The 16,997-nt window shown below is 43.4% G+C and overlaps 1 protein-coding gene across 2 annotated transcripts in view; it reads left to right on the forward strand.

The window, feature by feature from the left end:
• Positions 1-14,693, forward strand: part of NOSIP (nitric oxide synthase interacting protein) — a 68,760-nt gene extending 54,067 nt beyond the window's left edge. For both annotated transcript variants that reach the window (XM_078655286.1, XM_078655287.1), the window contains exons 8-9: positions 13,787-13,895; positions 14,375-14,693. In XM_078655286.1, the coding sequence (XP_078511412.1) occupies positions 13,787-13,895; positions 14,375-14,446 (181 nt within the window). In that variant the 3' untranslated portion in view covers positions 14,447-14,693. The remainder of the gene's footprint in view (positions 1-13,786; positions 13,896-14,374) is intronic.
• Positions 14,694-16,997: the final 2,304 nt, after the last annotated feature.

Below are 16,997 nucleotides of genomic sequence, written 5' to 3' on the forward strand. Positions count from 1 at the left end.
GTGGGCTGCGTGGTTGTCCGGTGTGCGTTCGTGGAACCATATTTTCTCCAGTTTCCGGCATGCGCGTTTGGAGGTCTGGAGCTGTTCGGTGAACCACGTGGCTCTCTTGCTGGCGTGGTTGTTGGAGGGTTTCTCGAGCGGGGCGAGGGTGTTGGCGCAGTCGTCGATCCACTGTCTGAGGTTGCGGGCTGCGGCGTCTGGGTTGGTGGGGTCGGTCGGTGGGTGGGTTCTGGACGAGGGTGGTGATCAGCCGGTCTTTGGTAACTTTGCTCCAGCAGCGGCGAGGCAGCTGTTGGGTGCGGTGGTGCGTGGTTGGTTTCTTGAAGGTGAAATGAATGCAATGGTGGTCGGTCCAGTGGAGTTCGGTGGTGTGGTCGAAGGCGACGTGGGTGCCTGTGGAGAAGACTGGGTCAAGCGTGTGGCCGGCGGCGTGGGTGGGTGCTGTAACGAGTTGTTTGAGGCCGAGGTTGTTGAATAGGGTGGCGGAGTTGGCGTTGTTGTTGTTCTTGAAGTGTAAGTTCAGGTCCCCGAGGAGGATGTAGTCCATGGAGGCGAGTGCGTGGGTGCTGGCGAGGTCGGCGATGGAGTCGCTGAACTGAGCCGGGGTTCCGGGGGGTCTGTAGATGAGTGTTCCTCTGAGGGTGGTGTTGGGGTCAGTGTGGATCCGGAAGTTCAGGTGTTCGGCGGTGTCGAGGGTGTCGTCTGCATGGGTGGCGACCTTGAGGGTGGACTTGTGGACGATGGCTATTCCTCCTCCTATTCCGTTGGCGCGATCCCTGTGGGTGATCTTGTAGCCATCCGGGATGGCTATGGCGATTTCGGGTGCCGAGGAGCCGTTCCACCAGGTCTCGGTCAGGAATGCCACGTCTGGGGCGGAGGTATCGAGCAGATCCCAGAGCTCGATGGCGTGTTTGCGTGCGGAGCGGGTGTTGATGAGTATGCAGCGGAGATGGTTGGGTCCAGTCCTGGAGGTTTGGTAGTTCTGTCGCAGGTGAAGCTGCAGGTGCGGCAGGAGAAGGGTCCGTGGGTCCGTTTCAGGGTTGCCTGGCAGGTGTGGTTTTGGCCGGCGTGGAGGCTGCTGGCGTCGTAGTGGAGTCTGGTGTTGTGGCGTTCGCGGGGTCCAGGGGTTCTGGCGCTGGACGCGGACGGGCGCAGACGGGCTTGCCTTAGGCACGCCTTCGGCACGCCAGTGTCGCGGCCGCGCAGCTGCCGCCATTTAAGGGGAGCTGGGGGGAGGAGCAGCTGGGAGGCGGGAGGCGAGAGGCAGAGGATAGCGAGTGGGCGCGGGCCGCAGGGGCAGCAGCGGCGGGAAACTGAGCAGTGGGTGGGGGGTGGGGAGGGAAATGGCGCCCAGGAATGGGCAGCAAGAACCAGTGAGGAAGGGCACAAGCGCTGGTGGAGCTAGCGGGGTGGGTGACTGACCTGGAAGGTCTCAGATGACATCACTGATGACATCATCCACGTGACAATCTGATACACCTCATCACACACTTGAATAACCTTTGATCACTCACTGTAAAATACAGAGTACCATATTTGAAAGCATTGACACACACATACCAGTTACTACATACACACTTACTGATTCCTAAGTCTACACACACAACTGTCCATTCACCCACAGTATCACTTATACATGCATTCATTGATCAATGGTAAGACTATCAAATGTACTCATACACCTACATTGACACATCAGCAGTCATCCTAATCGGTTATGCAGTGATGCTACTCACTCATGAAAAGAATCAATCACACTTACATTTACTCACCTACAGTTATATGCACACCTGATTTATACATACACATAGTAAATCATAGTTACTATGTTAAAAAAATCACTATTACAATTATACACTCATTCATACAGTTACTCGCACAATCACTGACTTATATTTATATACACCAACTCTCATATATAATGCCTTTTATTTTTCTACTTTATTGGAGATGTACCACTGACACATATATTCACTTACCAACACACAAATAAACACACTCAGACACCCAAACAACTGTTTCCATAAACACTCCTATACCCATATGCCTAGACAATCAACCAATCGCACATCTATGCGTTACAACTCCCCCACCCAACCACAGATACACTCAGTCTCCCTTACAAATACTCATCCAGCTAATCAATAACGAATATAGACACTCATGTAGTTGGTGACCAATTGATGCAGCAGGTTATACAACAACAGAGACAGTGATACACACATTCACATAGTTTGGTTACTAACCCATATATTTAGTGAGACACATTTAATTACTCACTTAAACAGTCAGACAGCTACTAAATCCTCCATCCAGACAGTTATATATTCACTCAATCTTCAATACAGATTGGTATGTATATATAATAGATATTTCAATTTCAAACAAAACACATTCACTGGATGATGTCATCAGTGATGTCACTGACCATGTCATGAATGATGTAATATGTGACATCATCCGCAGTGCATTGCGGGCGCGCGAGTTATAGTTAGCACAACTAACTATAACAGAGGAATTTCTATGGTTTTGTATGAGTGAAATGTCCAGCTAACTAGAACACTCATGAAACCTATGATTTTTTCACTAAATATATATATATATATATGTGTATATATATATATATATGTGTATGTGTGTGTATATATATATATATATATATATATATATATATATATATATATATATATATATATATGTGTGTGTGTATGTATATATATATATATATATATGTATATATTCCAGCTCCAACCGTCCCTCAATCCAAGGAAAACGATCACGCACTCACGGGGGTATAGATGCTCAATTGATTTATTTATCGGCTTTTTCCAACAAACAGACAGAAGTATATATATATGTATGTATAGTTAGAACCTAGTTTCCATAGGAAAAGCATTTTTTGATTTGCTAATAACTTTGGCGTCGTTTGACGAATCTTCGCGAAATTCTCCCCCCCAAAAAGTCTATCCAGGTCAGCTCCTATCCTAAAAGTTTGGGGGTGATTCGTCAAGTGGGGTCTGAGAAAAAAGGGGGGTCCCAAAACATGTTTTCCCCATGTTAATTTCCATCGGAAATTTTGAGACCGGCTACAGCCCGAACTGCTGAACGGAATCACCCCAGATTTGACATAAAGGTGGTGCTTGGTTCAGAAAGCGACTTTTTTTTTTTTAATGGTGTAAATCCGTTCAGTAGTTGCTGAGAAATTCCAAAAATAAAATTTTCGATATCTCTGGCCACGGTGAAGTTGCGACCCCTCCCGACCACGTGCTTTATTCTAATTGGCTGTCAACACTCCAAACCAGGAAGTGTTGGCAGCCATCTTGTGACTCGGTAGAACAGAGTGACAAGAAAACAGTGAAACAAAGATATAAAACAAGAAAAGGGGGCAGGGTAGAAACACCCTGACCCCCTAGGCCTGCTCAGGGGGTCCCACATGGCCAAAAAAAGCATTTTTTTTATTTTTAATTTCGGCGAAATTCGCACTGGTGTCGCAAATCCCGCCGAAATGTTTTTTAAAAAAATGAAGCGCGGAGTCCCGTGCTTCACTTAATTGAGGCCCGGGGTGGGCCAGGTCCCGGGGGCATTGCTAGGAAATATATGCGGGGGCCCCCGCAGCTTTGGGGACCACCAAACCCCGGAGCTTGCTTAAAATTATGTGCGGGAGGGCACTCGGCCCTCCCGCATGCTCGGGGACCGCCACCCCTGGGGCTTCTTTTTTAATGTGTGGGGGCCCCCCCCCGAGCCCCAGGGGCCGCCACCCCCTGGGGCTTTTATTAATTATTCGCGAACTATAACTCGTGCATCAGTGATGTCATTTGAGATGTCATCAGTGATGTCACTGACCATGTCATGAATGATGTAATATGTGACGTCATCAGCAGCGCATTGTGGGGCTGCGAGTTATAGTTAGGTGAACTAACTGTAACAGTGGAATTTCTTTGGTTTTGTAAGAGTGAAATGTCCAGCTAACTATAACGTCCCTGAAACCTATGGTTTTTTCAGTGATTTTCTAAGGTTTTTTAAATGCTAATTTCCAGCTATAACGTACCTGAAACCTATGGTTTTTTCAGTGAATATATATATATATATATATATATATATATATATATATATATATATATATATTCACTGAAAAAACCATAGGTTATAGACCATATATAGTTAGGAATTAGCATTTACAAAACCTTGAAAATTCACTGAAAAAACCATAGGTTATAGACCATATATAGTTAGGAATTAGCATTTAAAAAACCTTATTTTACTCACACAAAACCATTGAAATTCCATATATAGTTAGTTGCACTAACTATATATCGCGCACCCGCAATCCACTGCTGATCATGTCACATATTACATCATTCATGACATGGTCAGTGACATCACTGATGACATCACTGATGACATCTCAAATGACATCACTGATGACATCACTGATGACAACATCCAGTGACTGTATTTTTCTGTAAAGTTAAAATATGTCTTGAGTGGATGTATAAGTGTCTGGATGAAGGATTTAGTAGGTGCATGACTGACTGTATGAGTGAGTGATTAAATGTGTCTCACTGAATGCATGGGTTAGTGACTAAACTGTCTTAATTTGTGCATCATTATGTCTGTTGTTCTGTAAACTGCTGCATGTGTTGATCATTAGCTATACGAGAGGCTATATGTGTTATTAATTGGTTGCCCAAGTATTTCTATGGGAGATTGAGTTTGTGTGGGGGTGGCTGGAAGGTGTGAGACTCTATGCATAGATGTGTGAGCAGTTTATTCACTAGGTGTATGAGTTCAAGAGTGCATGTGGAAACAGCTACATGGGCAGTTGACTGTGTGCATGAGTGTATTGATGAGTGAATGGATATCTCAATGCTACATGTCATAGTAAGTACATATGTAAAACACAGTACATGTGAGAGTTGGCATATATTAATAACTGTGCATGAGAGCCACTGAATGAGTGAGTGGTTGTATCGATCATTGTGAACTTGTATCAGGGATTGTATAAGAGAGTAAATATGTGTTAGTATATGTTTCAATAAGTAAGGTGTGTTTAACTGTATAGTTGAAGAAATGGAGGTGAGATTGTTTCTTTGCATGACTGACTGGGTGTGTGAGTAACTCCATGGATGAGTGGCAGTGTGTGAGTGTCTGTATACACTGAGTGTATCTAAGGTTATATTAGAGTCTGAAGAGGTTTATCGTATTAGCACAAGAATGATGTCAAATGAGATGTCATCAGTGATGTCATTTGAGATGTCATCAGTGATGTCATCAGTGATGTCACTGACCATGTCATGAATGATGTAATATGTGACATGATCAGCAGTGGATTGCGGGTGCGCGATATATAGTTAGTGCAACTAACTATATATGGAATTTCAATGGTTTTGTGTGAGTAAAATAAGTTTTTTTAAATGCTAATTCCTAACTATATATGGTCTATAACCTATGGTTTTTTCAGTGAATTTTCAAGGTTTTTTAAATGCTAATTCCTAACTATATATGGTCTATAACCTATGGTTTTTTCAGTGAATTTTCAAGGTTTTGTAAATGCTAATTCCTAACTATATATGGTCTATAACCTATGGTTTTTTCAGTGAATTTTCAAGGTTTTGTAAATGCTAATTCCTAACTATATATGGTCCATAACCTATGGTTTTTTCTGTGAATTTCATTGGTTTTTTAACAGCTAATATCTGTAGCTGTAAAATGTATTCTTCTTTAAATCCAAAAATATATTTTATATGTTTATGAATAATTTTTTTTTTTAATATTTTTTTTTCTTCGTTCCCGCTTCGCAAATCGGGAAGCTTCCCGTTAGCTGACCTTGATGCCGCGAAATAGACCGCGAGCCGGTAAACGTTTCTTTACCGCAAGTGCCGCGTTACAAAACAACATCGTGACGCCTCCCGTCCGCATGACGTTTCACGTTGTCGCGTGATACGTCATATGACGTACTACGTTAGCGAACTGGTACGCGAAGCGAGTCGCAAAGCGCAGGTTTCTGGAAGCAAACCGGGAGGCCCTGCAAAGCGCTTAACGTAAACACAGCAAGTCATGTGACTTGGTAATAACACTTTTCATTGGTTCATTTCACTTTTGGTTTCCTAATGATGTAAGACTAGGTCATATAATCTAAAATGAACACTTTTGATTGGTTGAGAACTCTTGTTTTTCCCAAATGATGAAAATCCCTCCTTCTTTCCTCACTCTGACTTTCATCATTGTGAGAGAAAGACCCTTTGTGATCACTGAGCAATGGCTTCTTTAGTAGCTTCAGCTGGTGCTTCCCCACCACCTCCACCACATCCAAGGAAGAGTGGACCACCTGCTCAAGTTATAATTCAACAAGAAGAAGAAGAAGAGGAACAGGAGGACGAGCACGAAGAGAGGCAGTTTTTGCCTGAGCAGCCCAGGACGTCTCACCGGAAAGAAAACTTCATTTGGCAATTTTTTAAAATTCCCAAAGGTCAGAAAAAAGTAAATGCAAGATACGTAACTTGCCTTATATGTCAAGATAGACTGTCCAGAGGGACCGACAAAAAATACAGTTTCGGAAACTACACAATGCATCGCCATATGACTAGGTGGCATCCTAACAACTACAGTGCTGCACAGTTTCGGAACGACCTAGATAATCTCCCTATTATGGCCAGAAGATCTGTTGTACCGGAAGTAACGGGACCAGAGGGCAGGGAGATGGTGCCAAATATACAAATGAGATTTGGTGAAGTAAAACACACCTGCGTATTTTGCGATGGATTCATTTCCTACGGAGAAAGAAGCATCACTCTGATCAACAGAGCTATTGACTATCATATGCAAGTTTGTCCGAAATGCCCAAAATAATAAATACTTCTTTTTTTTGTTTTGTTGCTCCTGTTGAGCCCTTTACAATGAATCGTTTTCATTGCCCCCTCCAAGAAAAACCCAAAAAAATATAAAACTGTTCCGAAAAATTCAAAAACAGTAAAAAAATGTTCAGAAAAATAAAAAAAAAAGTTATTTTCAGAACTACCTCCCCGTTATTAAAAAATTGGTACAATATTTGGAACTGTGCCAACCTCTATTTCTCTTAGTTCGCTTCCTAGTTCGCTCGCCGGTACGCGAACTGGAAGCGAACCAAAAACAGTAAGTATAAGGGAGGGAAACACACACTTATGTTAAAATAAAGACAGCTATAGGGGAGTAAACTAGAGATACTATTACCCGTAATCCACTGCTGATGATGTCACATATTACATCATTCATGACATGCTCAGTGACATCATCAGCAGAGGATTGCGGGTTTTTTGACAACATGCCTTATCCACGGTTTAATAACGCTGCCTTTTGCTTTATATAAGTTTTCAAATTGTATGAAATATATACCAATAGGTCGTTATGAACCTTTAGGTAGTGCTTTTCTTCATGAGGTCTGGTCGCTTCCATACACATACAGATGTTTCAAAGATGATCAAGAAGTTTATCTGAATGGAGAGGAATGCACTGAGACGCCAGATCATTCACTAATGTGTAGGCACATAGTTACACGGTTCATGCAACAAACACCGACCAAATATGGCTTGCGTGTTGCAAGGCACGCCAGTTCCTGCTATCATCCCCACGTTCAAGTTGTTGGAAAATGGTAGTTATTTGATGCTCAATAATGAAGATTGTTCTGAGTTAATTAAAAGTATTCCTTTTATCGTAACAGTAAGTGAACGGGTTATTTGCTGCAGAAATGTTCTATTTCCTCCCACACATGAACATAGGGAGTTTTCAATCTGGCCACAAATACCAACCTTGGGACACGTTTCAACGGCATGGCAAGAATAAGAGCTCTTTTGTCTCAGAGAGAGGTGGCCTTGAGTTCGGCCCGTGAAACTTTCGTACTTCACATAGCGAACACCCGTACAGAGGTGCACACCCTTTTCAATTAAGATTTGCCTTTCAATTTCAGCAACATGTTTCCGACTATCTTTAACGCATCCTCCACAAAGTCCCTGACACACTTTTTTAAAGTTGTTACCAGTGGTCTCGTGACTTCATTTGAGAAAATCTTTGGAGTCATCCCTGCTTCCTTTCATTGTATTTTCTGCACTCTGGTTCGTGGATTGGCATTTTTACTTGCATTACCAGCGGACGCTCTTGTGCTTTTTTACATTTTTAAATATGGATGTCCCTCCTATGCAACCTCCGACCCTGCAGCTGCTGACACTGTTCCGCAATCGCATGCTAGAATATTATGGCACAATGCCGTTGGCGATATTAAGCACGGCATATGGATTATCTTTTCGGTTCTCCTACTTCACCTGTGTCCAGCCTGTATTTCACTGCCTGACCTGTGATTTCGATTGGGCCATTGATTTGTGTCTCTGCGGACCGGTTTCTCCTGACGTCGACTTTAATCAGCTGATGACTCCTATCATTACTCACGAGTTGGTTTGTCCTGGCGAAAGGATTATGGCTGTGGCATTGATGCATGGACTACTTGGTCCCTGGAATTTACTGGCGGCAGCACAGTCTTTCTTGGAAGAGAGCTTTCTTGAAAACCCACCGAGCTGTCCTCTGATGGTGATAGAGGATCCGGTGCTGGGAGAGCACGTATGTTCTTTTCCGCTTTTAAATTGGATGGCTGAACTGTTTTCGGATGAAGACGGTGACTTCCTATTGGAGGCTGTTGCAGCTTATTTTGCATACACAGTTATGTCATAGACCTTTTTCATGTTTGATATGCTGAGTACTAGCATTTCATTGACAATTCATTGACTTATTTGTCAAGTTTTTATTATTTACCTTGCCTATTGGCTTAAGACTCGATAAAGTACTTGGCTGTTTTATTTTTCTTTAGCATTAAATTTTCCTAGTTTTTAATGCTTTACCTTGCGGACCGTCCACATATAAACTTGCAATCTGCTCTCATGAGATGGCACTTCTATTATCTTATTCAGTTCGTTTCCGGATCATGAGGAGGTGTCATCTAGGTCCTGGATATCTTTACACCGTGTTAAGTTAGCATGGGCTCATTACCGGTTTAAACGCCATTTTTCCTTTTTTGCAACTTCTGCACACGACACTTAGTTGTTGCTTTAGCTTTCCACCTAGTAGTTCATCGTGGTTTACATGAGAATAATATGTTATTGGTCTACTATCTGCTTTACTTGTTAAACTATATCTGTACAGCGAGTGCTAAAGTTTCAAGAACAACACGATACAGAATTGTTATGAGGTCTGATCTCCACGACTTCATACTCATAACATAAGTGCAACTTCTGCCAATTCTGGGCATGAGGCGGGTTTTATATTGCTTTGCCGAACACACATACACAACAGTTGATGCGGTTCACATGAAGAGAGAGCTGGTGTATGGTGATGTGATTCCTTCAAATCTAAGACACTAAAGTATGGGCACGCCCTAAACCAACACAAAGAGACCTTCTTAGCAAATAATATAATATGTGTATTAGGGAGGGTGAGATATAAGCAGCCGCGGGCCGTGGAGGGAGTTACGATGGGGCAGGGAGGCGGGGAGGGGGAGAAGCAGGGTGGAGCCCTCTCTACCTTGCCCCTCCCCCTCCCCGCCTCCCTGCCCCACCGTAACTCCCTCCACGGCCCGCGGCTGCTTATAAGTGTTGCTAACTCTTATTCATTTACAGCATGTTAACATACTGTCACCATTCGCTTTTTATGTACTAGTAACTATGCTGGTAATTTTGCTACTGATAATATGTGTACTTGTATTCTCCACCCTGCTTCTCCCCCTCCCCGCCTCCCTGCCTCACCGTAACTCCCTCCACGGCCCGCGGCTGCTTATAAGTGTTGCTAACTCTTATTCATTTACAGCATGTTAACATACTATCACCATTCACTTTTTATGTACTAGTAACTATGCTGGTAATTTTGCTACTGATAATATGTGTACTTTTATTATCTAAGGTACTACGCCTGAGAAGACGGCATTAGTAAATAAACATTTCAAATACACATCTGTTCTTCTTAACTCCATGTTCTGGTTTCTAAGAAATCTATAACGACCGACTGTTCATGAGTTCCACGTATCCTGAGGTACTATAAGTTCATATTCTGGATTGTCTAAACATTGAGAGTTTGTTATATCCAATGTGACACTGTACCTAGCTTGCTAAGGAGTTTTTGATTACTAACGTGAGTTTTGGGACACCCTAATTCGCCGAGGTTCCAATCCTCTGTCCACAGTTCTGTGTGACAACAGAAACCCTGCGACAGGGGCACCCCCGACCCTTGCTGGAGCTTCATCACACTTGCGATACAACTCCAGCAATGCATTCGCCGAGGTTCCAATCCTCTGTCCACAGTTCTGTGTGAGAACAGAAACCCTGCGACAGGGGCACCCCCGACCCTTGCTGGAGCTTCATCACAGAAACCCTGCGACAGGGGCACCCCCGACCCTTGCTGGAGCTTCATCACACTTGCGATACAACTCCAGCAATGCGCCACCTTTACGGCACAGATACATCACGCATCTGTGCTGTTTTTGCCCCATGATGCGCCGCATTGTAAATGCAGCACACCATAGGTGACGGAACAGCGGCACAGAATGACTAACACATCCCTGGTGATGCGCCAGTCATCATAAATGTATCCCTATGCTTCTTATCTTGTTAGAGATGAACCGCCATATATATCATCAAAGTTTTTTGCATTTCCTAAATAGCGAACTTTAAGGAATAAATAGCGATTCTTTACCATTCCTAGTTTGCGATGAGCTATTTGCTAATTAGCCGAATGTAGCCCAATGAAGCCCAATGTAGCCCAATGTAGCCCAAAGATGGCCGCCAGACACACAAAAAAACAAATGTAGCCCAAATATCAGCCAGATGTAGCCCAACTATAGCCCAGTGACAGAATGACCAATCAGCTTCGCAAACCTCCGTTACGCGAAGCGGAGCGCTGTTACAGATATATATCTTTTTTTGAACGTTAATTTCTCAAAATCCACTGGAGCACATATATTGAGACCTAGCAAAGGCACATCGGGCTACCAGTCCCTAATATTTTCCCAAGTTTCGTGCAAATCCATTCAGCCGTTCAATTATTATTATTATAATTTTTTTTTGCCCCGCGGGGCCCTTTTAAAACCTCCACATCAAACCTAGGGGGTCAGCGAGGATCTACTATGCCCCCTTATAGTTATTTCCCCCTTTGTTTTGACCTCCTCTTGTCTCTCGATCCTACCGAGAGACAAGATGGCGGCCGCTACGGACTGTTTGGAATGTTGACAGACGCCGGAGAACCAATCAGCTTCGCTTCACAAAGCTCCGTTGCGCGAAAAGTCCACGAACCAGAGCGCTAACCGGTCCGCTGTTACAGATATATATCTTTTTTTTAAACGTTAATTTCTCAAAATCCACTGGAGCACATATATTGAGACCTACAAAAGGCACATCGGGCTACCAGTCCCTACAATTTTGCCAAGTTTCGTGCAAATCCATTCAGCCGTTCGGGCTAAAAGTGAGGCCAACCGCCCTATGGAAAACTCAATGTTAAAAACACGTTTTGGGACCCCCCTTTTTTCTCGGCCCCCACTGGACGAACCCCCCCCAAATTTTCAAGGGCTGCTCAGAAACAAAATGTGCCATTTTCCTGAAAATTTCAGCCAATTCCGTCCACAAACGCCAAAGTTATTAGACATAGAATTTTCAAAAAACCCATAGAGAAAAAATCCTAACTATATATACCTACTGGCGACCGCCAGTAGGTAATATATATATATGCAGCTCCAATTCCTTGTAGTTTGAACAGGAAAACAGCACTCGTAAACCAACTGATGCTCGGACTCGTGTTTATTAGTACAGAGTTAACAGACGCGTTTCGGCTTTAAGCCTTCCTCGGTCTCGGTGTATATATATATATATATATATATCGCAGGCTGTGCGGATAAACGCATTTCTTGCCTGAGCTGCTGTTGCGGTCTGAGTTCCTTCTTCGCCGGGGAGCCGGAAGTGGTGGGAATTGTTTGGTGTGTATATATATATATATATGTATATCTATCTATCTATCTAGATTTTATATTACCTGTAAAAAACATACATTTTCCTTGTAAAGTCATGCAAGGTAAAAAGTTTTGTGGTAAAGACGCATGCATTGTAATGACAGTGTTGCAAAGGCATGCTTGTTAATGGCATGCGTGGTTCCCCATTACAACCTTTCTAGCTTGTTAGTCGTGGATTATCAGTTAGCAACAGCTTGCTGGTTTTCAGGCCTGCTTTAAATTTGTTCAAAATCGATTGTCAGGAATCAAATTCCATAGAGAGCCCCATGGGCTGGAAAATTTGTACCCTTCCATTGATGTAAGAAAAAATGGAACTGGAATCATTAAGCAATTAACAGAGGATTAAAACACACTTTAACCCTTAGTCAATATAATTTGTACCTTGCCCCATTACATACGGGAGCGAATTTATCAATATTTTGGGCACCTGGCCTCTACCTTCTGAGTATTCGCAGCATAGATAGTAGCCCGTTTTCCATAGCCACATGTCGCATATCAGCATAGTTAGCCTGTAATTGATTTGGGTGCCAGTCTACACTAGTCATATGTAGTAAGAATGCAGTGTATTATTTTTTGCAGTGAAAAAATGGTGAGGAAGACCCCATTTTAATACCTTGCTGAAGTAAAGGTGCATAGTATAGTGTGTGCCAATGATCGCTTTTAGGTTATTCACCCCACCTGCTGGCGGCACATGAGAGATTATCCCCAGATGTTTCAAATAAATATATTATATAAATATATTATATAAATATATTAAACATATTTTGTTTACTATATTAACCATTTTAAGACAAACTGGCAGTTAACTTGTTACTTCTGCTGATTCATCTCGATCCGTTAGAATATGGGCATTGTTACTGTAGCTCTGAGACTAGACCCCATTACTGAATAAGGAAGTGAGGGTTTCACGGTGCCAGAGAATGGTTCTTAAGGCCTCTTTTGACTTTGTTCCTCATGCACAGTTGAACTCCAGAATTATTGTCCTTCTGCCTGTTGCTGGTTTATAGCATATTGTTTAGCAATGTTGAGGTTGTTCTAGTTTAGCCTAGGTAAGATGGGCCTTCTCTTAGTCTTATATCCTAGGATTGGCCTAACTGAGACTACCATACACATCTTTGAGTACTACCACAAGACATTGTCTTCTTCAGTCTGTTTCTCTGTATTTCTTGTTCTTTTCTCTCGCTCTTTGCTTCCATGATATCCATCCTTTGCTTGTTTCTGTTTTCCATCTCAGCTTGAATGTTCTTTCTCAGCAATTCTCTCACTTGATTTGTGTTCAAATTGTATTTTTTGATAGGTAGACTCTTCTACTATACTTAGGCTTTACTTAACATCACAAACTATTTAAGTACTTTGCTTTAAGATAAATATAATATATTCTGAATCATACTGTAATTGTAATGGCTGCAAACTTGTTTGACTTTTCTTATTTCCATTCTCTGATGATTAACTTTTTTGCTTCTGCATACTGACAGTTGTTCTCTTAAAGCACTTATGCGTATATTCCAAATTCCCTGTGTGTAAAACTGTCAGTCTTCCTTTACGGACATCTCGCCTACAGTTTGCATGTACACTCTGTGCCATGTGGGGCTGCACCTCTTCAGTTCCATTCAAGCTGATCACTGGAAAAACGCATATTGTGCTCAACTCGCAGTTTGATTTTAATGCCACATCCTTGGTGCTGTCTTTCACTGTACAGTACTTCAACCCGTTGTGCATTTTAAATCTACTTTCTCTTTGGTTCTAATATTGAAGTTTGTGTTACTTTCCTAGAGGTGCGGTTGTGACTTTAGAGTGTGTGGAGAAGCTCATTAAGAAAGACATGCAGGATCCAATCAATGGAGAGAGTCTCAGTGAGAAAGACATCATAGTCATCCAGAGGGTAAGTCTACAAGTGGCGAAGATCAGCAGCTCGGCTGTAAGGAAGGATGCTCTAAAGTGCACACAGAGATACACCCCATGTCAAGTGCCACCATTTTGTAAGAATAACTTAACACGACTGCTAGTGCTGCAGTGTTGTCACTAACTTGTGTTTTCTCAGCAGAATTCCGACTTTTTGGAAAAGTGCTGTATTAACGATTTGGCTCTTAAAGCTGTTTTTAGTATTGCTTCATATTGCCAACCAGCGATACTTTTAACAAGAGGCATCCTTGTTAGTGTTACTCCCATGAGTGCATTATTAATTGCAGTTTGTGCGCTTGTAGTTAGGAGCTATTTTGTCAGCAGCTATCACAACCCTAAAACAACATTCTTGGCAACACTAATTGGCAATTTACAGGAAGGGTCCTCTTTATCTTGCCTAAGGACTGTTGAGAATATTCCACATCCTAGGCATTCATACTTCTTTTTGATTTTTTCCAGGGCGGCACAGGTTTTGCAGGGTCTGGTGTGCAGCTAGAGGCGAAGGAATCGCGCCCAGTCATGCAGGCATAAGAAGGTCTGTGCTTTTGCTCTGATCCCATCATCTCTGTTGTGCTGCAGCAGGACCTGCTAAGTTTACACATACACCCGCTTTCTGTGCAGATGCTGGTTTTGTCTGCAGCAAGGTTAGGCCGGTGCACCTGTTTCAACAAGGACCAGAGGATAATGTAAAAACTGTTCTACGCTGAGTAAATGACTCTTTTGTGTTTCTAAAAGGGATGTATTTTATCACATTAAATAAAGTCTTTGTGTAAATATACAGGTATAATTTAAATATTTGTTTTCTTTCTATATTTGCAAGATAAAGCAGGCCAGAGCGACAGAACAAGCATAAGTAACACCTGATACATTTGTGGCCTTTATTGTTTTGGTTCCAAATCACTTACAAAAATGTCCTTTCTTCCCCAAACTCTCGTAAGTACGGTTGAAAGAGCCTGAGAACGTGTAAATTTAGCCTCAGTTTCAAACGGTCAAGGGGTGAAGGACTGAACTGTCCTGCAGGCTGTATGGATCGTTGGCTGTGTTGCTATCCAGGCCATTTCTTTGAACTGAATCTGTACCCTCGCAGGAGTCCATGGACGTCGAATGTTTCATAGTCTGTTACTGACCCATCCTGTGTGCAAATTTGTGTTTTTAGTTGTAAATCTTCAGGCAGTGAAGTCTACAAAAGTCAGTATACCCTCCATCTTTCTGGTGCCAGTCGAATATGGACGTATGGTTGGGCATTCCTTTGGAACTTCTAGCCCGAAAAGGTATATTTTTATTTTATGTAAGGACAAAATAAAGCAAAGTGAAAACATCAAGTACATTGATCCTGCCGAGACATAGGAAGCAAGGGAGTTTTATTTTTTGTTGAGACACTAATTGGTGCTTAGTATTATAGTGTAGTCAGTTACTTGACTTATCAGCCAAAGATAAACCAGGAGTTTGTATCTTGACCCCTGAAGATCACAAGTACAGAGACCCACCAATATCATAGCTAATTAGATTTGTCCCACGCACTTGAGTAGACCTTGGCATAATTTGTATTCATGTGAAAGACACATACAAATCCTGACAGATTGCTGAAGGTACGTTTAAAAGAGGAAGAGTGAGATCTGGGAAATTAGTTTGGTATCAAAAATGAATACATGATTGTTAGACCTGTCCGCCCTTGGGGTGGTCCCTCCTAATTATTTATTTTTTTTGTCCCCTTTTTGCCCTCAATCTTTTCATTTTGATGCCCACTGGAATTTTTTTTTAGGTGCTGTCCTGAGGGGTTAGGTACTCCTTGACCCTATAGCTCCTCATAGGCCTTGACATCCCTCCTTTTCTAGGGCAAGTTTAGCTACATAAAATGGTGGCCAGTAACTGCCACAACTGCCACCTCAGAGAACGGACCCATAGGTTAACATAGGGACACTCCAGAACCTTCCAGCTGGTTCTGGAAGTCTGAGGTCAGCCTATATAAGGGTCAGAACCTGGGAGGCCATTTTAGGTGTGACCAGAGAGAGGGTGGTATGAACTGGTGAGGAGTGAGGCGACTTAGTAAGGAGGAAGGCGCACGGAGAGGGGTTAGACTGACCTGCGGGTCAGCTGCTCTTTTCTACTGTCGTGACCCCTTTCCGGTTGACCAAGCCCGGCCATCGTGATTCCATCCCTAGCTCGAAATTATTCCCTCCTTTTGACCCCGATTGGCCAGTAAACTGAGCTGTTGCTGCTGATAAGAGAACGGAAAGGAAACTGACTTTACAGCGATACTAATCGCAGCGGAGAACCCTGATTTCCCCTACTCGGCAGTGCCGGAAGAAACTTAACTAGCAGCGCTGTCAGACCAAGTCCTTGCTGTCACGCTGGGTGAGGAAGGCGGAGAACGGTCCCGGTGAAGGATAAGTGGGACTTCACTGTGTGTAGGTCTCGTCGTGCCAGCTGACGACCCATCGGTATTGAAGTGCCCCTTCCTTCCCGCTTCCCGGCCGCGGATTCCTTGCGTTGCCGGGTGGAAGCGAGAGACAGCAGGCACCGCCGGAGGACTCCGGAGGTTCCAGAAGCTCTGGAGGCGGTTCGGCGGTGACGTCGGAAGGCGTGGTGGTGCTGAGAGAGGCCGGGTGAAGGTGAAGCTCGTCAAGGGAGGAGCCGGCGTGAGGAGGAGTTGACGGAAGCGCCGAAGAGAGGTCGCATCGGATCCTGTCAGGTAGACAGACTGGATCCGACTTCAGAGTGAGGCCGTCATCCCTCGGGAACCCGCACCAGCTGAAGAACGGGGCCAGGCTGAGGAGACTCAACTCGGGGCCGGTGGGTCTGGCGTAACTGCCGATACAAAGAAGTAAGCTGGGAACATTGACAGGAGGGGAGGGAAAGCTGCCGGAAACCCTACCCCCCTTGTATACCTAATCCAGCGCAGGCGGTGGGGTGACTCGAGCTTAACGAACTACGTCCTGAACAGGTCTTCCTGAATACTGGACTTGTTCTGAGACGAATCTACTGCCTGGGAAGAGTCTTCCCTTGATAAGAAATCCTCAGGATACAGCTGGGGAAGCCTCCAACAGATTAAGTGTGGGAAATGTTTTGAGTAGGGTTATCT

Source organism: Lissotriton helveticus, chromosome 7 (genome assembly GCF_964261635.1).
Source record: "Lissotriton helveticus chromosome 7, aLisHel1.1, whole genome shotgun sequence".
Lineage (NCBI taxonomy): Eukaryota > Metazoa > Chordata > Amphibia > Caudata > Salamandridae > Lissotriton > Lissotriton helveticus.